Source organism: Lepidochelys olivacea (genome assembly GCF_965140295.1).
Source record: "Lepidochelys olivacea isolate rLepOli2 genome assembly, chromosome: 2".
NCBI lineage: Eukaryota > Metazoa > Chordata > Testudines > Cheloniidae > Lepidochelys > Lepidochelys olivacea.
This window is the reverse complement of record NC_140412.1, coordinates 11838534-11859271: the sequence shown is the minus strand read 5'-3', so window position 1 is coordinate 11859271 and position 20738 is coordinate 11838534. Positions and strand designations below refer to the sequence as shown.

General features: G+C 44.8%; 1 protein-coding gene across 1 annotated transcript in view; it reads right to left on the bottom strand.

Moving 5' to 3' along the window:
- COL22A1 (collagen type XXII alpha 1 chain) overlaps nt 1-20738 on the bottom strand; it is a 333446-nt gene that overhangs the window by 189432 nt on the left and 123276 nt on the right. Inside the window, exons 7-12 of the mRNA XM_084619138.1 lie at nt 18819-19094; nt 17351-17431; nt 16565-16678; nt 15924-15968; nt 10222-10275; nt 8262-8300 (exon numbers count right to left, since the gene is read on the bottom strand). Coding sequence (XP_084475264.1) covers nt 8262-8300; nt 10222-10275; nt 15924-15968; nt 16565-16678; nt 17351-17431; nt 18819-19094 — 609 coding nt within the window. The remainder of the gene's footprint in view (nt 1-8261; nt 8301-10221; nt 10276-15923; nt 15969-16564; nt 16679-17350; nt 17432-18818; nt 19095-20738) is intronic.

Below are 20738 nucleotides of genomic sequence, written 5' to 3'. Positions count from 1 at the left end.
TCACTGTAAGTGAGGAATGCTGATTGGTAGCATTTCAAACACTGATGAACAAGTGTCTCCAAATGTTCATGTGTTTCCTCCCACGCTTTAGTGCCCAAAAGTAGTGAAGAGGTTACAAGGAAGCCACCCGTCCACTGACTCATTCCACCAAGGCCATCTATATATTAAAAGGGATTTTTATTAATTATTGTTACTGTTATTTGTGTTATGGTAGCAGTTAGAGGGCCCAAGTAAGACTGGGGTTCCATTACACAAGGCACCTTACAAACACATAGTGAGAGACAGTTACTACCTCAAAGACACACAAAGTGTAGGAGAAAGGAACTATTAATACCCCCACAAAGGTCCTGAGGTGCCTAAACCCCAGACTTAAGTCCCATCTTTAGGTACCACTGCAATCCACAAAAGCCCTGCTCAGCTGCTGGCTAACCCTGTAGGTGCCTAAGCTCACTTGGAGGCTAACTTTTTGCAGTAGGCGGTGGAGTTCCCTAGATACCTCTGAGACTAAGCAATTTATTTGAGCATAAGCTTTCGTGAGCTACAGCTCACTTCATCGGAGGCATACTGTGGAAAATACAGAAGATGTTTTTATACACACAAACCATGAAAAAATGGGTGTTTATCACTACAAAAGGTGTTCTCTCCCCCCCCCACCCCACTCTCCTGCTGGTAATAGCTTATCTAAAGTGATCACTCTCCTTACAATGTGTATGATAATCAAGGTGGGCCATTTCCAGCACAAATCCAGGTTTTCTCACCCCGCCCCCAACACACACACACAAACCCACTCTCCTGCTGGTAATAGCTTATCTAAAGTGATCACTCTCCTTACAATGTGTATGATAATCAAGGTGGGCCATTTCCAGCACCAATCCAGGGTTTAACAAGAACGTCTGAGGAGGGGGGGTAGGAAAAAACAAGGGGAAATAGGTTACCTTGCATAATGACTTAGCCACTCCCAGTCTCTATTCAAGCCTAAGTTAATTGTATCCAATTTGCAAATGAATTCCAATTCAGCAGTCTCTCGCTGGAGTCTGGTTTTGAAGTTTTTCTGTTGTAATATCGCAACTTTCATGTCTGTAATCGCATGACCAGAGAGATTGAAGTGTTCTCCGACTGGTTTATGAATGTTAACATAAATGACATGGGAGTTAGCTGATGCACAGACCTTGTGCAGACCCATCGCGTGCCTGCTTCTCTGCACTATCACGCAGGAGACCTGGGTGCAGTTTCTCTACTCTGCCCACGGATGGGAATGCTGTTGAAGTCCATTGAGGGCTGCATCCTGCAAGGGGCTGAGTACCCTCAGGGCCCATTGCCCTTAGTTTGAATTAAGGGTGGCTCCGCACCTCTCAGGAAATGCTCAGCACTTTGCAATGCAGGGTGCTTAACTCCTCAAAGCCTTTTGAAGTAAAGCAATCCAAGGAGCAGTCTGCCTTGTGATGTGGACGGCTGACCCCCAGGAATGCAGACCTGGCTGCAGACCTCACAGGGTACAGTATCTACTGTCTCAGACATGACTTCCCTAGACTTTGATCTAGAGCCACTGAAACCCCGTCTTGCTTAAATCACCCCAGATAATGCTCTACAGTCATTGCCCCATCTTCCTATTCACTTGCGTTGATTCTCCCTGGGCTGGTGGGGGCTTGAAGATTTGTGTGGCAGACTTTGCTGTCAGCTCAGAGTGGGGCAGATTATGTCCAGTTTGGGTGGGAGCTTTTCAGACAACCGATGGGGCAAATCACAGACAGCACAAAAGTAGTGCTCATGGTTATTATGCCTTAGGATATTAATCAAGGTACAATATGCATTCCCACAACATACAAGATTTCGTTTAGGTAGTGACCACAAAATTGGCATGGGCATGTGCTAACAGGTGATTGCATTTGCATACTGTGTATGTGTGTGTGCAAAGCAGGTAATTCTGCATGCAACCAAGTACATACACATGGACCAGGGGTATTCTATTTGCTACCCAAGATTCAGAAACCTGGAAATCCTGGACGCCCCATCATCTCAGGCATTGGCACCCTGACAGCAGGATTGTCTGGCTATGTAGACTCCCTCCTCAGGCCCTACGCTACCAGCACTCCCAGCTATCTTCGAGACACCACTGACTTCCTGAGGAAACTACAATCCATCAGTGATCTTCCAGAAAACACCATCCTGGCCACTATGGATGTAGAAGCCCTCTACACCAACATTCCACACAAAAATGGACTACAACCTAGCAGGAACAGTATCCCCGATAATGTCACGGCAAACCTGGTGGCTGACCTTTGTGACTTTGTCCTCACCCACAACTGTTTCACATTTGCGGACAATATATACCTTCAAGTCAGCGGCACTGCTATGGGTACCCGCTTGGCCCCACAGTATGCCAACATTTTTATGGCTGACTTAGAACAACGCTTCCTCAGCTCTTGTCCCCTAACACCCTTACTCTACTTGCGCTACATTGATGACATCTTCATCATCTGGACCCATGGAAAAGAAGCCCTTGAGGAATTCCACCATGATTTCAACAATTTCCATCCCACCATCAACCTCAGCCTGGACCAGTCCACACAAGAGATCCACTTTCTGGACACTATGGAGCTAATAAGTGATGGTCACATAAACACCACCCTATACCGGAAACCTACTGACCACTATACTTACCTACATGCCTCCAGCTTCCATCCAGGACACACCACACGATCCATTGTCTACAACCAAGCTCTAAGATACAACCGCATTTGCTCCAACCCCTCAGACAGAGACAAACACCTACAAGATCTCTATCAAGCATTCTTACAACTACAATACCCACCTGCAGAAGTGAAGAAACAGATTGACAGAGCCAGAAGAGTACCAAGAAGTCACTTACTACAGGACAGGCCCAACAAAGAAAACAACAGAATGCCACTAGCTGTCACCTTCAGCCCCCAACTAAAACATTTCCAGCACATCATCAAAGATCTACAACATATCCTGAAAAATGATCCCTCATTCTCACAGATCTTGGGAGACAGGCCAGTCCTCACTTACAGACAGTCCCCCAACCTGAAGCAAATACTCACAGCAACCACACACCGCACAACAAAACCACTAACCCAGGAACCTATCCTTGCAACAAAGCCCGATGCCAACTCTGTCCATATATTTATTCAAGTGACACCATCATAGGACCTAATCACATTAGCCACGCCATCAGGGGCTTGTTCACCTGCACATCTACCAATGTGATATATATCATCATGTGCCAGCAATGCCCCTCTGCCATGTACATTGGCCAAACCGGACAGTCTCTACGCAAAAGAATAAAAGGACACAAATCAGACATCAGGAATCATAACATTCAAAAACCGGTCGGAGAACACTTCAACTTCTCTGGCCACTCAGTAAAAGACTTAAGGGTGGCAATTTTGCAACAGAAAAGCTTCAAAAAGAGACTCCAATGAGAAACCGCTGAGCTTGAATTAATATGCAAACTAGATACCATTAACTTGGGTTTGAATAGAGACTGAGAGTGGCTGGGTCATTACACATATTGAATCTATTTCCCCATGTTAAGTATCCTCACACCTTGTCAACTGTCTACATGGGCCATCTTGATTATCACTACAAAAGTTTTTTTTCTCCTGCTGATAATAGCTCATCTTAATTAATTAGCCTCTTACAGATTGTATGGCAACTTCCACCTTCACTGTATGTATATATCTTCTTACTATATGTTCCATTCTACCATTCTATGCATCCGATGAAGTGGGCTGTAGCCCACGAAAGCTTATGCTCAAATAAATTTGTTAGTCTCTAAGGTGCCACAAGGTTCTTTTTATGGATAAGTGTAACATCCACCTTGCTAGTGACCTAAGTTTGTACCTAGGACTTCATGAATATCTATAGCTTGAACTAAAGGACTAACTCCCATAGCTGGCAGCTGAAACAGACTCATCTGTGCAAATCAGACACAGAGTGGGAAGTTACAGAGTAACAGCCGTGTTAGTCTGTATTCGCAAAAAGAAAAGGAGTACTTGTGGCACCTTAGAGACTAACCAATTTATTAGAGCATAAGCTTTCGTGAGTGTGACACATACTGAACAGTGGATTATACAAGCACACCTGTTTGCACATGCAATTAACTGCTTGTGTGTACAAGTTCAAATTTTGTGATTAGAATGTAATATTTGGGGCACAAGGCCTGGGCACTGTGTCTCTCACTCTCCTGGTTTGTACATACCTACTTCAGTACCCGAAGGTACAACACACCAGTCATCCCTGTAATACCTAGGCACAACAGGGCAAGTTAAGGATGCCATTTCAGCTTTCATTATGAATGCTCTCATTTTCTAAATCAAATAAACTCTTATTCCTAAACTTTCCAATGCAGAGCGGAGGATTTCAGCCAGGGTTGTTGTTTGTTGGTTTGTCATCAGTAGTGTGCTTGGCGCTGTACTATATTGAAATATAAAGATGCTCCATGTCCTGATCGATGTCAGTAGAGTTACACTGGCATTTACTCCATTTACTCGCCACCAGCAGGTTTAAAGGCCCACAATCCCAGAAATGCAAGTAAGAACATAAGAGTGGCCCTATTGAGTCAGACCAGAGGTTCATCCACCCCAGTATCCTGTCCTTCGACAGTGGCCAGTGCCAGGTGCCCCAGAGGGAATGAACAGAACAGGTAATCATCAAGAGATCCATCCCCTGTCGCTGATTCCCAGCTTCTGGCAAACGGAGGCTGGGGACACCATTCTTGCCCATCCTGGCGAATACCCATTGATGGACCTATCCTCCATGAATTTATCTACTTCTTTTTTGAATCCTGTTATGGTCTTGGCCTTCACAACATCCTATGGCAAGGAGTTCCACAGGTTGACTGTGCATTGTGTGAAGAAATACTTCCTTTTATTTGTTTTAAACCTGCTGCCTATTAATTTCATTTGGTGACCCCTAGTTCTTGTGTTATGAGAAGGAATAAATAACATTTCCTTATCTACTTTCTCTACACCAGTCATGATTTTATAAAACCTCAATCATATCTCCACTTTGCCATCTCTTTTCCAAGATGAAAAGTCCCAGTCTTATTAATCTCTCCTCCTATGGAAGCCGTTCATAGCCCTAATCATTTTTGTTGTCCTTTTCTGAACCTTTTCCAATTCCAATATATCTTTTTTGAGATGGGGTGACCACATCTGCACGCAGTATTCAAGATGCGGACGTACCATGGATTTATATAGCGGCAACATGATATTTTCTGTCCTATTATCTATCCTTTTCTTAGTGATTCCCAGCATTCTGTTTGCTTTTTTGACTGCTGCTCCAGCACACTGAGTGGATGTTTTCAGAGAAGTATCCGCATTGACTTCAAGATCTCCTTCTTGAGTGATAACAGGTAAATATAAAGCTGTCATGGTCGAGATGAAGGGACAGAGAGAGGTGTTTTATTCCACCATTTTGGGGGCCATGCCAGGAGGTGTGCGAGTCCTCTGATGCCAGGTATACCAGGTCAGTGAACCTTTTCAGTGAAACATACACAGGCTCTCTTCCTCTTCTGCTGGGAGTACAAAGTATATCTAGCATGGTTAGGCACGTGACACTTCCGCTGCCAAATGTACCAGTTACTTCAATCACACCAGCACCCCTTCTTCTGACATACGCATACCCCGTTCCACTACTGCTACATGCATCAGCCACACTCAGCAGATCCACACCTTCTGTGCTGCTGATCTCAAAAGACACGCCGGGCAGGTGTCAGCTCTTCTGCTACTTAATCAGTGGACACGCTCAGCAATAGCACATTCTCCTCCTGCTGTCAAACATGCCAGCCCTGCTCAGCAGAGACACACCCTCCACCAAGAACAGTACCAAAACATGCCTAGACCATGCCCATGTTCTCTATGGGCACATATACAAGACGCAGCTCCTTTGTTACTAAATGCAGGCCCACTGACTGCCTCTGCTGGCGAACGTATCAAATACACAGAGCTAACTAGCCATAAATTCATGGATCTTTATGCACACATGTTGGGGGGCAGCTATCAAGGATGCCCCTTGGCTACCTAATCAGAGAAGTTCAGCACAGATGTTGTATCCGGTTTTCAATCAAAACTTGCATGCTCACCGTATTCCTCAGTAGGGTGACAAAGGCAAGAGGTGGCACTTCCTACCATTCAGATCCTTCTTGGCCGGATCAGACCTTATTTCTACTACAGCACCAACATACTAAATATAACGGTTTTAATCAGGGCCAAGTGACCCTTGCCACATGAAAAACACTGGCTGATTTCTAAAGACTGCATTGTGAATCTAGGTTTCAGAGCAGCAGCCGTGCTAGTCTGTATTCGCAAAAAGAAAAGGAGGACTTGTGGCACCTTAGAGACTCACCGATTTATTTGAGCATGAGCTTTCGTGAGCTACAGCTCACTTCATCCGATGAACTGAGCTGTAGCTCATGAAAGCTTATGCTCAAATAAATTGGTGAGTCTCTAAGGTGACACTAGTACTCCTTTTCTTATTGTGAATCTAGAATGTCTATTATAGGCCAAATTCTGCTTGTCAGTGGGAAAGTTTGCATGTATATCACTGCAGAAATTTGCCCTACATTCTTCCCATGTCTATAGGCTGCCTTAGTAACATTTCTTTAATAAGCAACCTTACTTTGCAATGTAAGAAGGTCAAATGGTGCATTTCGGATATATATGATCAACAGATTATAATCAGAGAAAGTAGAGATAAGAAGGTTCAAATGGTAATAAACTCCATCTCTCCCTGCCAGTGCAGGATTCTTCCCTACAGGACATTTACTAATGTATTGTCCAATATAGTTTTAAATAGTCCAAGCAATGTGATGCCCACTGTTTCCTTTGAGAGTTCAGCAGACTATTACATAGAATCATAGAATATCGGGGTTGGAAGGGACCTCAGGAGGTCATCTAGTCCAACCCCCTGCTCAAAGCAGGACCAATCCCCAACTAAATCATCCCAGCCAGGGCTTTGTCAAGCCTGACCTTAAAAACCTCAAAGGAAGGAGATTTTACCACCTCCCTAGGTAACCCGTTCCAGTGTTTCACCACCCTCCTAGTGAAAAAGTTTTTCCTAATATCCAACCTAAACCTCCCCCACTGTAACTTGAGACCATTACTCCTTATTCTATCAAGCATCTCATGGTCCACACACTTTATGTCTTCCTTCTCCATTTCATCCCATTATCCCCTGGTACCACCCTAATTAATTATTTCCATTCCTCCACTAATGATCAAATATTTGTAGAGTTTCTCCATGTCCCCCCAGAATTATCACTTAGCCAGGCTAGGCACATTTGGCTCTTTTAATCTTTCCACATTGGGCGATACCTTCAGCCCTCAATCTTTTTTTCTTGCTCATCTCTATGTTCTCCAGTTTGTCAGTGTCATTCTGGTGCCGAGAACTGAGTGTGATATTCTCAGCATGATTGTAACACAGGGATAGAGTTGAACTATTATCTCTCTCCTCCATAATGTCATGCTTTGCCTATGCAGCCTAAATTTGCATTGACTGTTTTGGCTGCCATATAACCTAGAAACCCATGTCTAGTTTGTCAAGCACTATCCCCACCATGCTTCATTAGCCATTCCTGATTTCCACTGAATATATTTTTCCAGATAGAAAATAAAGCATTTTTCCAAGTGAATCTCATTTTGTTACTTTGCATCCATATTTTTAACTGCTTTAGACTCTATTTCTCTGTCCTTATTAATATTTGCAATAACATGAACATGCAGTTTTCTCCCTCTTTCAGATTAATGAAAATATTCAATAAGATATTTACTGTGAGTCCCTTCAGTACTCGAATACCTCTGTAAAAATCAATGCACTGCCACTTATCAGTACCTTTTGTTCATGTTTCTTGAGCCAGTTTTTGATCCATTAGACGAAGCCTGATTCTCCATTGCATTGCTCCTTGTGTAGTCCTTCCCACTTGTCCAAGTGAGTGTTACCATTCTGATGTGATTGCATTTTACACACACTTTGCTCAGCGGGAACTGAGACTACCCCAGGGGCAAAGCAGTGACAAATCTTAACATCTCTGATGAAGTGTGTGCGAGAAAGTATATCACTTCCTTTACTAAAATCCAACCAGTGTATATCTCCTGAATTTTCTTTCTTCATAATTGTCTCCCTCCTGCAGGTCTTACTCTGGAAGCTCCCATGGGTTCCAAAATTAGAATTTGAGCTAAACATAGTCATGGAGTGAGCTATGATCTAACTGTGTTGTATAATTAACAATATCACCATACCTGTTCTCCCTTCTGTCCTCTGCCATATGCTCCTCTGCCCTAGAAAGGAGAGGGAAGGTAAATTTAATATATAATAATGCTACATTGCAACTTTTATTCAAAGATCTCAAAGCACTTTATAAATGTTAATTGTCAAAACACCCGTGCAGATTTTATTATTCATTATTTATACAGGTGCATATGTGCATGGCCCTTTACTTGAAGAAAAGCACAAGACAGAGATCCTGCTCTGGAACAGTTTATAATCTAAGGTCATGGTCCTGCAACTGGCCCACAGAGGTGCAAGGGTCTGTCCCTGTAGGTCCAACTTCAGGATCATGAGCAAAGTTCAGACAAAACATAAGGCGAGATGGAGATAAACCCTGGTGGGAGAGGAAGACAGGATGTGCAACAACAAAATCATGTGGTTGCTTAGGAAATTACCTACGCTTCTTCAGGGTTACACTTTTTTATTTAATTAAAGATGCACTTATTATATAGATCAATATTATTATACCTATATAACAGAGCAGCACAAACAGGTCAAGTGACTTCCCCAGTTCAGACAACAACCTAGATCTTCTGAACCCCAGCATCTGCATTTCAAGCACCAGACCACACTTATCCCTTATTCTACATAAGATGTTAGTTAATATTTATGACATTAAGCTTCCAAAAACAGAGACACTCTCAGCTTTAATTAGTCCTGATCGCCGTTAAAAACCCAGACTTTTTTCTCTATTAAATAATGAGCCAGAGGGTGGCATTTTTTATCAGGAGCAACTGACTGAAATGAGATCCCAATGTCACCTTAATGTAAACAGCAAAGATCGACTCTTTCCTTTGTATATCAATGCACCACAGTGTCCCTCCTGGATGTGCTACGCAGTCAATGTATCCAATTCACACATTTGAACTAAAAGGCCAACAACAGGCCAACTAGCTGTCGGGTTGAGTGACAAAGCATTGAAACGCACAGAGAATGGCATCAGCTGACTGACACTAGAAGGGTGAATATCATCCCTGCTCGGAGGATGAGCACAAGCTGCATGAAGAATACTGACCCTTGAAGAGCAGAGTGGGCCAGAAGACCCCATTCCAGGGCGCTGGAAGGATCAACGGCCCAGGAAATGGCCTGGTAGTGGACAAGAAGAAGCTGTCCTTGGTAGTTAGGACACTGGGATGTGAAATCCTGTAGTATAGGGTGGGGCAGGGCTCTCCTCTCTTCCAGCCAACTGGGAGGAACTCCCTGGAGGAGGACAGTATATAGACAGGGCCTTCTCCCTTAGAACACGGGAAACACTGGCAAGAGAAGGAAGCCAGAGCCAGAAGGCTAAGCTCCGAGGAGAGACACTTATGCTATGGCAGGGAAAGAGCTCTTTGTAGATGGCAGAAGAGCCAGAGATATGTGGGAACCTTTGGATTGCAGTGATGGACGTTATCAGTGGGACTGTTTGCGGTCATTAAAAAGCCCCAAGTGGAGGGTGGTAGGACTTACAAGGAAGGCTGTGGTGGGTCTGTAAAGGTATGTCTGCACTGCAGTTAAACACCCATGTTTGGCCTGTGTCAGCTGAGCTCATGCTGCCGGGCTATAGAACTGCAGTGTAGATGTTCAGGCTCAGGTTGGAGTAGCCCGAGCTCTGGGACCCTTCCCCCTCGTCAGGATCCAGAGCTTGGGCTCCAACCCAAATATCTACACAGCAATTTCACTGTCCTGCAGCCTGAGCCCTGCAAGCCCAAGTCAGCTGACCCAGACCAGCCATGGGTGTCTAACTGCAGGGCAGATATAACCTAAGGGGCCATGAAGACAAAGAACAGAGGGAGTCTGCTGAAAATAGAACTCTGGCCACGAGGGACTGCTCAGTAAGCCGAACTCCTTTCACAGAACCATAAGCCCCATGCAATCACTAGGAGAACAACCATTTTCCCATCGCTAATATTCCACTACAAGATCAGTCAGCCTCTGACAGCTCTGACTTACCGAGTCTCCTTTTTCTCCTTTTAGACCAGGAAGTCCTGGGCTGCCACTTTCTCCCTGCAGAAGAGGAAAGGGGTGTGAGCACCACAAGACTGTAAAGTATATTGCTCTTCCGAAAGGCACACGGCCATTGCTGATTGTGCCTAAGAATTGATTCAACTTAACAGTTGCCCCATGTTAACATTTGTATATTCAATATTTCAAATGTGTCTTTGTTATTTAAGTGTATCAAAGATTTGTCTCACAATACTGAAGCCCACATTCCTCAAAGCCCCAATTTAACAGCTAGCAACAGAGCAGGTGCTGCTGCAATCAGAAAGCCCACCCATGCATCACTTTGTTTCCAGTACATGGGAAGCTTGGGTGTTGGTGTATGATTTATATGCAGTCGTGGATTTTAAAATACGCATGGAATCCTCGAAGGGGCAATGTCAAGGCAAAAAGATGTCTCCCTTGAGGACCCTCAGAAGGCCTTACCTTTACAATTCCTTTTCAATACAGTGAGGATTCCCAGCCTTTGAAATGTGGACTGCATTAGATCCCGAGAGCTCTATCCCTTAGTTGTTAAAATAGTTCAAAAAAGGGGGGAAATAATGAAAAATTTCAAAAATGTTAGTCATCTCTGTTTTGTCGGTTCCAAAAAGGAACCATTTTTCACTTATTCTGAATTTGTCGTGAACATTTTGGTTTCAGAAAATTTTAGGTTTTGTTTTTTTCCATGTTGTGGGGTTTTCTTCCCTGGCCCCCCTTTTTCTATTTTGAAAAAGGCAGCAAGAAAGGGAAAGGGGAAAATGAGAAAGAGGAGGAAAAGAAAAGAGATACACTGAAAAAATGTGGGTTTTTTTTTTCCATTTTCCCATTTTATCCATAAAAACTAGAAAAATAAAAAAAATATTTGTGAAAAATCCAGATTTTTGTTTTGTTTTTGTTCAGAAAATTCCTACCAGCTCTGGAACTGAATTCTGTGTCATTTAGGAGTAAAAACAAAGATGAGTTTGAATGATCTTCCACACCCCAATCACAGACAGGGGCCAGTTCAGCCCCTACCACAACTCAAAGCAACCTCAAGGCTCCTCTTGCTGGAAGCTCTTACATCAGTCAGGGGTTGCTGGACTCCTACATCCTACTCCAGGAGGGACTGGGAATAGGGTGACCAGACGTCCTGTTTTTAAAGGGACAGTGCTCTATTTAAGTCCTCCTGCCTGTGTCTCGACTTTTTCTTAAAAACGGGCAGATTGTCCCGTATTTTCTGTCTCGCCCCCATCAGTACTGGCGGGTCCTGCTGCTGGCCGGATCCCTGCTCACCAGCCACCTGCCTACCAGGAGTGAATGGGTTGGGCGGGGGGGTGTCCAGTGGCCAACGATAGGGATGGGTGTGCAAGGCTGGTGTCGGGGCAAAGATCCAGTGCACGGGGCCAGCCACTCCCCCTGCTGGTCCATCAGCGCAGCCCCTGCTGCATGCCGGCTCTCGGCCAGAAGGGCCCCGCTCCCGTCCCATTTCCGGCAGGCACTGGCTTTGTGCTGCAGTGGTTGGTGGGTGCAGGCAGGTGCCAGGCGGCGGCCGGTTACGTGTTGCCTCTGTTGCCCACCCTTCAGCCTTTTACCTGTTCCCCCTCTCGCTGTCCTCTCCCTGCTTTGCCCTTTGCGCCCCCCACCCCCAGCCCCGCTGCTTCTCCATATCCCTTCCGGTGGGGCACGCCCCGCTCCCAGCTCTGTGTGGAGAACCAACCCCCGGTCAGAGCACTCAGCTCATCAACAGCCTGGCCAGCAGACTCCTTCCTTTCCCCACTGCCTCTGGCTGGGCTGGCGCCCTCGGGGAAGCCCAAGACCTCCAGCTTGGGGCGCTGGCCAGGGGGAGCCAAGCCCTGAATGTGCCAAAGCCCCGCACAGCGCTGGCATGGTGGAGAAGCCTCTCCGCCCCTCAGCTAAGCTCTGGAGTGAGGGCGGAAAGCGATTTCCAGCCTGTTTGTTCCCCAAACCTGCAGGCTTGCAGCAGCCCCCGAGGCAGGAGCTTAGTACCCTCTTCACCCCAGCCCACCCCCTCAGGTCCTGCCCCCAGGGAGCATGAGGCTACTCCGTCCCCAAGCACCCTTCCCTGCTGAGCCACCTCTCTGGCTGAGTTCACTGAAGCTCCTGCAGTCAGGTTCCCTGGCCCCTGGTGCACAATGCATCCCTAGGGCTTAACCCCTTCCTGCCCTTGCTGTAGCTGTGAGGACAGGAGGCAGCTGGGATATGTTGGTGGCCAGCAGCAGCCTGGAGGTGTTAGCTGCCTTAGAACATTGTGCAGGCAGGAACGGACAAACTGCTTCCAGCCATGATGGTGGGGAAGGAAGAAATGGGCTCTGAAAAGACACAGGCCAGATCATCCCTTCCCCCGCTCCCCCGCTGCCTCCTCTGCGACTGGAAGCAGCTTCCGTCCCTTCCCTCCCGCACAGTGCTGAAAGGCTGCTGCTGGCCACATTCTGGTGTGAACCCAGACAGAAATTGCGTGAGGGGGGCATGTGACCCCACGGCCCCACCCCCACCCCATTGCCTCGGGAAGATGCAGCACCAGGTACCAGGAGAGGCGCTCCATCCCGGGGGGCCCAGCAAGGCATGGAGGGCAGAGAAGGCCAGTCAGGGAGGGTCAGGTCGGTTGGTCGGTCACCCCCCCCACCCCATGTGAGAGAGGTGTACGGAAGTGTGTGTGGGTCACCTCTCCCCATGTGTGTGGGGGGGAGGTAGGGGTGTGTGTGTGTCACCCCTCCCTCTGTGAACCCTAAAAGACAAGAAGGTAAATAAAAATAATCCAACTACACAGTATTTCCTTTTAGCAGTGGCTCAGTCAACTTGATGTGAATTTGAATGTTTGTACGGCATAGTTCTGATTGGTTGCCATTGAACTCGCTTGAATATGAGTAATTATACCAGGTGTCCTGTATTCAGCATAGGGAAATATGGTCACCCTAACTGGGAAGAAACAGCATAGAGCTAGCTACAATAGATCTTGCAGCAGCCAAAGATTTCCCCATTCTGGATAAAATGGGATTTAACCATGATTTCTGAGATGGTGCTGAATTCAATTTGCCCTTGTCCACGCTTGTAACTAAGAAGTGTTCAGCTCCACCACTTACTGAGCCCCTTGCTGGGACACATACATTCTCTGATGGAGACAACCCAGACAGATGCGATGAAGTCTAATTCTTTAATTAGACCAGTAAGAAGGTGCACATTTTTAACAGGGAGGGTAATTAACCCTTGGAACAACTTACACGGGTTGTGGTGGATTCTCCATCACTGACAACTTTTAAATCAAGATTGGATCTTTATTTTTCTGAAAGATCTGCTCTAGGAAACAGGAATTAATTTAGGGAAGTTTATGGCCTGTGTTATACAGGAGGTCAGGCTAGATGATCACAGTGTTCCTTGCTGGCCTTAGAATCCTATGAAAATAGGTGTGAAAAGCATGCTGCATCCAAGAATAATTAAATAAAGATGGTGTTAACAATTGTATTCTGCAGCACATTAACAACCAAACTCAGTCTGCCCTGTACACAAGCTGATTCTTCCAAGTCTGTTTCTGCTTCTTTCTCTAATTTTTTTCGTTGCTACATCTCCTTCCAAAACAAAACATTCAGTGTCACAGTACATTACCCTCACTTTGACAACATAGTGGGCTGAGGCAGAGACAATCACCTCTAAAGGAGCTTTTCCTTTCTCTAATCTTTGCGAGTTCCATGGTTTGCCCTGGGTTATGGGATTTAAATTGAAGAAAAATAGAAGGTTAAACTTCCTCCCCACTTTCTGATTTTTGCTCAGTTCCATGGAATATTCACAGGAGTCAGATAATGTCACAATAAGTGCAGGTTTCAGAGTAGCAGCCGTGTTAGTCTGTATTCGCAAAAAGAAAAGGAGTACTTGTGGCACCTTAGAGACTAACCAATTTAGTAGAGCATAAGCTTTCGTGGACTACAGCCCACTTCATCGGATGCATAGAATGGAACATATAGTAAGAAGAAACACATACAGAGAAGGAGGAAGTTGCCATACAAACTGTAAGAGGCTAATTAATTAAGATGAGCTATTATCAGCAGGAGAAAAAAACTTTTGTAGTGATAATGGCACCAAGACCACTTAGAGAGAGAATTAAATAAGTCTGCTTAACAGCCTTAGCTAAGAGGCAGTTGGCTTTTAGCTCATGCGGTAGAGGCTCATGCTTTAAGCTCCAGAGGCCCCAGGTTCGATCCCGCCCACCAACGACCCGGGTCTGTTGGCCTTACACATGTACAGGCTGGTGGAGAGGGGATACTCTCCTTTGGGCTGCCTAAAGACCAACAGTCTAGCCTAGATATTAACTGGTCCACAAATGCCATAAAGGGCTTCACATCCATTTACTAATTAATCTTCACAGCATCCCTGTGAGGCAGGCACAAAGAATTAGCTCTATTTAGTGGATAGGTAAGATAAGGGTAAGGGAGGCTAAATAACGTCCCCTCTCCCACACAGTGATTCATCAGCAGAGCTTGGATTAAAAGTCAAGAGTCCCCAACTCCTGCGTCTGTGCACAGCTCATTAGATCACTATTACACAAACCTTATAGGTCCTTGGATGCACATGGTTTATGGAACATCAAAGCCAGGTGATTACTAGCTGTAGATCAGTGAATAAGGCTTGCTATTCAATCCTCCATCTACAGAACTGTGTTCACACCATTTTACTGAGAGTGAAGTGGGATAGTCACTAGTGTTTCTGGAGTCTGTTGCAGGGCTGTGCCAGTGGATGAGACAACATACATTTTCTTTCTTTTGTTTTATCATTGCCATCCTTTTGTGTTCTTCTCACACTCATTTCTCATGGTTCTGTCATTCTGAAGAATAGCCCATCATCACTTAAGCTGTCACAGATGAAAATAGGAATGGGGCTATTTATAGTCCCATGGAAACAACAGGTCAAATTCTCAGCCATTTTAAACAGGTGCAGCTTAAAGTCAACAAGCCTGTCTCCATTTGCCCCAGCAGAAAATATATACCCAAAGTATTTCTTTTGGCATCCCGGAAACATTTAACTATTGACAGTACAGCAAGCCTCTCCAAAAAGCCAGGCTTTGGGATTTTAACCTTAACATACAGCATAAGTGAGCTCCCTCTCACACTTCATGAGAAGTCAGCATCATCCAGCTAAGTAGGATTTAGAATCATTGGGGGAAAGAATGTTTGGTTTACTCTGTGCATTCTAAGAAGAAACCTAATTAGAAATATAGCCCATATTTAACTTCACCCCATGACTCAAATGCTTTTGCTGGGATACTAGATTACAGGGCTCCATTCTCCTACCCCTGTCTCAGTAAAGTTCTGGTGGATGATGAACAGTAATGATGTGGCCTTTTAGCTTGGGGACAGTGCAGAATTACTGGAGACTCGCCATCAAAGTTGTGATGTCAGCCTCATGGATAACACTCGTTTGAGAAACAGCCAATGTAGAAACAAAAATGTTGTATGTTAGTGCTTCTATAAGCTACATAAAGCCACTTCAGTGAAACTTGGGGGTGAGCATAGTCAAGACACGCACACTAACTACTGCATTTCCCATAGCCCACCTTGAACACATCCAACCCTTCTCTTGTCAAGTTAATTGGACTTTGTTCCTTAAACTCTTCCTGTCATAGAGAATAACCCAGCACCTCATATGGTATTTTTAAATAGACAAAATGGAAAAATACTACTGACCTTTGGACCTCTAGGACCTTCAGGGCCAGCTGAGCCCCTCTCACCCTAAAGAGAGAACAAAGAAACTATTTGGAGACTGCTCTTCTCACTACATGCCAGCACACTAAGGGCACACCAGAGACAATAGAAAGAGCCCCACAATGGAAGAGTCCATTTCAGCGGGCAATGGACGAGAAGCTACACGTCCTCAAGGTTTGAGCAGTGACACGCTAAAAGAAAAAAGTCAGCAATGAAAGTATGGCTGCAGTGCTAACACCTTAAAGGCCACATTCACTGCTGATTTAAACAGGCTCAACTCCACTAAAGGCAAAGGGATTGTTTCTGCATGGCTTACATTTACCCTACCAGCCTATTCCTATTATGTCTTACAAAACCTGTACTTAAAAGGGGTGGTAACAATTGCTGCTTCATTTTCTAGGTTGATCTCCAGAAGCCACAATCTGGATCAAGATCCAATGAACGGGTGCTGACAAAATCCCTAAAACACAGTCCTTTTCCCCAACAGGCTTACAATCTAGGAGTCTGTGATCCTGCCTGGCGCTGCCGGTCAAGGTCCTCTACTAGATCCTACTCCCAAAACCCAAGGGGCTAGCCAGGGAGAAGAAACAAAGGCTCCCAAAAGAGAACAGAGTCACACTCACCTTTTCTCCAGCAGGACAGGAACAGTTGAGGGTGTGTTGGGGGCCCACTTGTTCGCTGCCGACAGTGGGTCTTATTTCAGCAGGTGGCGCTTCAGTCACAACCGTCACCTGGCACTAAAACCAAACAGCTCATGTCATTATCAGGTCTTCTCGTCTCGAAATCTCGTTGGCCTTTGATCCACTTTATGGCAGCTAAATTGGTATTTATTGAACCATGTTGCTAACTATGTCAAATTCCCGAGACTTAGGGATCAGAAGAATCAAGTGGGTTTTTTTGGATTTGGGGTTTTAAAAACTGCTGGTGAAAGGTACCAGTCTGGACCCTGCAAACCTGTTTATCCCAACAGGAGCTACTGCAGCGACTGAGGCACTGCACGCTTCTTCCACACTGTGCTGGTGTTTTTCGCAATGCAGACCTCTGTCCGTTGGCTAGTGGGCTGAGACTACTAACTAGCAACTGTTGCTGTCTGCGCTCTTTCCATACAGCAGCAATAGGAAACACACTGACTCCTTTTAAGTGCAATTTCTATTCTTCATTCAGCAGTTGAACCCTTCAGATTTTCCTCTTTCCCACGACAGTTTGACAGGGGAAAGGGACATGGAAAGGTTTAATGCTTAATACATTTCTCTTTTCCAGTAAACTCATCACTGTCATGTTACCAATTCTATTGGTTTGATCTAACACCTTTATAACATCAAACTCACACTGCTGCAACCCCTTATTTGGATAATCGATCTAAACTAAGAGTGTCTTGGTATATATATAAAAACAAAACAACATCTTACTGGTCCAGAGGGAATATCACAGCAGGTTTCCAGCTCGGCATGTCGGGAATCACAGTAAACTACCATCCGCTGAAGATCAAACTAAAAAACAAAGACAGACAGTAGAGCCACGTTTCAGAGGCTGTGAATTATTAATGCCAACTTGTGCCTAGTGTTTCGATACAAAGAGTGCAAACAATACAGACAAAGGCCAGATCACAATGGTTCTGGGGGTTCCATAGCTGACACGCATCCGTCTCTGTCAACACCCCAGCATTCTGTGCAGGGCACTATGCTAATGAGAGCCTGACTCTCCGTGTTCATTAAAGATCCTGTGATGCTTTTTACAAAAAGAAAATACAAGGGTGTATATTAACCTCTGTGTCCTGGCCAAATTCCTATCTGGAAATTTACATTCTGCCTACCTATAGTCCCCCTGCAATTTCAGTTGGATAGGACGGCATTCATTGTGTTCAACCCACACTGTCATTTCCCCCTCCTCCCTCCCCCCCCCACCCGTGGGTAAAATGCTACTATGTCATGTTACATGCACACGGGATTCACTTTGCACAGGCCCCTTATACCTTCAACGGAGTTAGCCTTGATTTACATGCATGTAAGAAGAGAACCAGGCCCAGTGTAAGTATCTTGATCTTTTCTCTAAGACCAAGCATGGTACTAATTTAATGCTGGATTTATTCTCGGTTTGGTGAGGACCGTATTCTGATGTTGCAGGAGAGGACTCAGTGATTTAATGAGTCTTTCCTGCTTCTAACTACTACACATGAAACCCCATGTAGGGCCAGGTTGGGTCAGCAAAGAGACATTCAGATGCTGTTTGGTAGTATCTAGATTTGGCGATTATATTTGTAGGTGAGCGATACCTAGGATTGCGGACATGGGTTTAGCAATGGCAAGCTCAGACTGGCTGGAAGAATGAAATGGATCCCCCTGTTTGTATCCCTGTACTGCACACTTCAGTACTCTCAGGTTAAAAGATGGAAACCCTGGTATCTGATGAGATGTCAGCCATTCTGAGGTCTGGTCTACACTGGGGGTAGGTGGGGGGGTGGGGATCGATCTAAGTTACACAACTTCAGCTACGTGAATAATGTAGCTGAAGTTGACATACTTAGATCTACTTACCAGGGTGTCTTCACTGCGGTAAGTTGATGGCTGATGCTCCCCGGTCAACTCCGCCTGCGCCTCTCGCTCCGGTGGAGTACCGGAGTCGATGGGAGAGCACTTGGCATTCGATTTATTGCATCTAGACTAGACGCAATAAATCAACCCCCACTGGATCAATCACTGCCCATCGATCCAGTGGGTAATGTAGACAAGCCCTCAGACAGTTAATCAAATGCAAAGATTCAGGAAATGACAGTGAATAAAGAAAGGGTTCAGTGAGAGTATGACACCAGAAACCCCATCAACCTTGCACAGACGGATATAATTCCCCTGGGAATGAATCCACAGACTCAGTACTTACGTCTATGGGTACACTGTCATACAGGCGCTTGCCAATCACGGTCTTCCCTTGAATGTCAATATTTTCTCTGTCTTCAATAGGCAACATCTGCACTAGTTTGCAGTCAATGTAGAGGGAGACGCTCTTGGATTGAATGCTGAGTGCGAACTTATGCCAGCTGCGGTCAAACAAATCACTGACTCGTGCATTTCGAAAGACCACTCGTACTGCGTCCTTGGTCAGCCCAATGGAACTGTACTCCACGGCTTTGTTCTCTCCATCCAGGCGGATAGAGACCTGAGAATCAACAGAAAGAATGCTGCCGATACAAACACAACTTCATTCTCCGTACACTTGTCCTTTCACATAAACTGTACCCCAAAGTGCTTTACAGAGTCAAAGTTACTAATAGCAGAGGGGAAGGGAAAGAGATATAGGCAGGGTGTGGGGGACATGCCTGAAGATGGGATAGGAAATGAGATTGAGAAAAGACAAGGCATGTTAAAGGGATTAGATGATGGCCTAAATTACCTACCATTATGACTAAAATGACCAAGCAGTGACAAAGAAGGAAGGAGCACTGAGTGACTGGACTCAAATTCAATCAAGTTTTCAAATCAGAGAGAAAGAGCCCAGTTTAATCTGTACTAGGTAAACGCCTATCACATCCAGCATTGCAAAATTCATACTTCACCCACTAATTATCTCTCTCTCTCTTTCCAAGGCCATTGCTACGAGCATATTGTTTCTCATAATTCCTCCATTGGACGGCTCAAGTACTGTACATATTAAGCCATTGATGTAGGAGCAAGCAGATAAAGGTTAACATTTTCTAAAGCACCTAAGTAACCTAGGAGCCCAAGTCCCATCTTCAAAAGTGATTAAGGCATTTAGGAGCCTACGTCGTATTAACTTTCAATGAGACTTAAGGCTTCTAAGTGTCAAAGTCATTTCAAAAATGGGACTTGTGTAAAAATTTCAAAAGTGCCTATTGCTTTTCGCTTTCCAAACTTCAGGGGGTCAATTTTTCAGCTATGAACAACAGGAAATGACTGATTGTCTGGTATATAGGATTCAGAATGAAGGGACTATGGTTTCACAATAAGTAACATGTCCTTTTATCAAGGATCAGCTGAAAATTTTTCAAGATAGTGATATTAACCTTTGTTCACTGACTGACTTAAGAATCTAGCTAGCCAGCTAGTAGCTTCTTATACTAGAGCAATCCCCTGTGCTGCCTGAGTGTCCTGAATATCTCTCCACATCCTTTGGAAGTTCAAATCCAAAGGAATAATAATATGTAGCACTGCTAAATAAATCAGCACTGGCAGCCCACTCAGGAATCACAAGTATCTCTGTAACAACAAACTAAAATGTACGCAGGTTTCAGAGTAGCAGCCATGTTAATCTGTATTCTCAAAAAGAAAAGGAGTACTAGTGGCACCTTAGAGACTAACCAATTTATTTGAGCATAAGCTTTCGTGAGCTACAGCTCACTTAATGCATCCAATGAAGTGAGCTGTAGCTCACGAAAGCTTATGCTCAAATAAATTGGTTAGTCTCTAAGGTGCCACTAGTACTCCTTTTCTTTTTGTAAAATGTACGCAGTAGGCAAAACAAAAAAACCCCAAACCCCTGCAAGCAAAAAAGACAACATGGTGTGGTGTTAAAAAATCTATATGGCAACAGATGATAGATTGCAGTCACGATGAATGGGAGTATGTATGTATAACTTATGAATTCCGGTTGATACTGTGAAGTTGCCTTATGAACAACTGCAGTGTCATGAGTGTCTATATGTTTGTGGATCCACCAAAGTCTTGTAGCCAGTACACACCAGACAGGGACAAAAGGAAATACTTAAGGCTAATGACAGAACTTTAACTATACAAAGATTATGCTAAAAAGCAGTTCAAGCCTTGGAGAACCATTCTAGCTTAT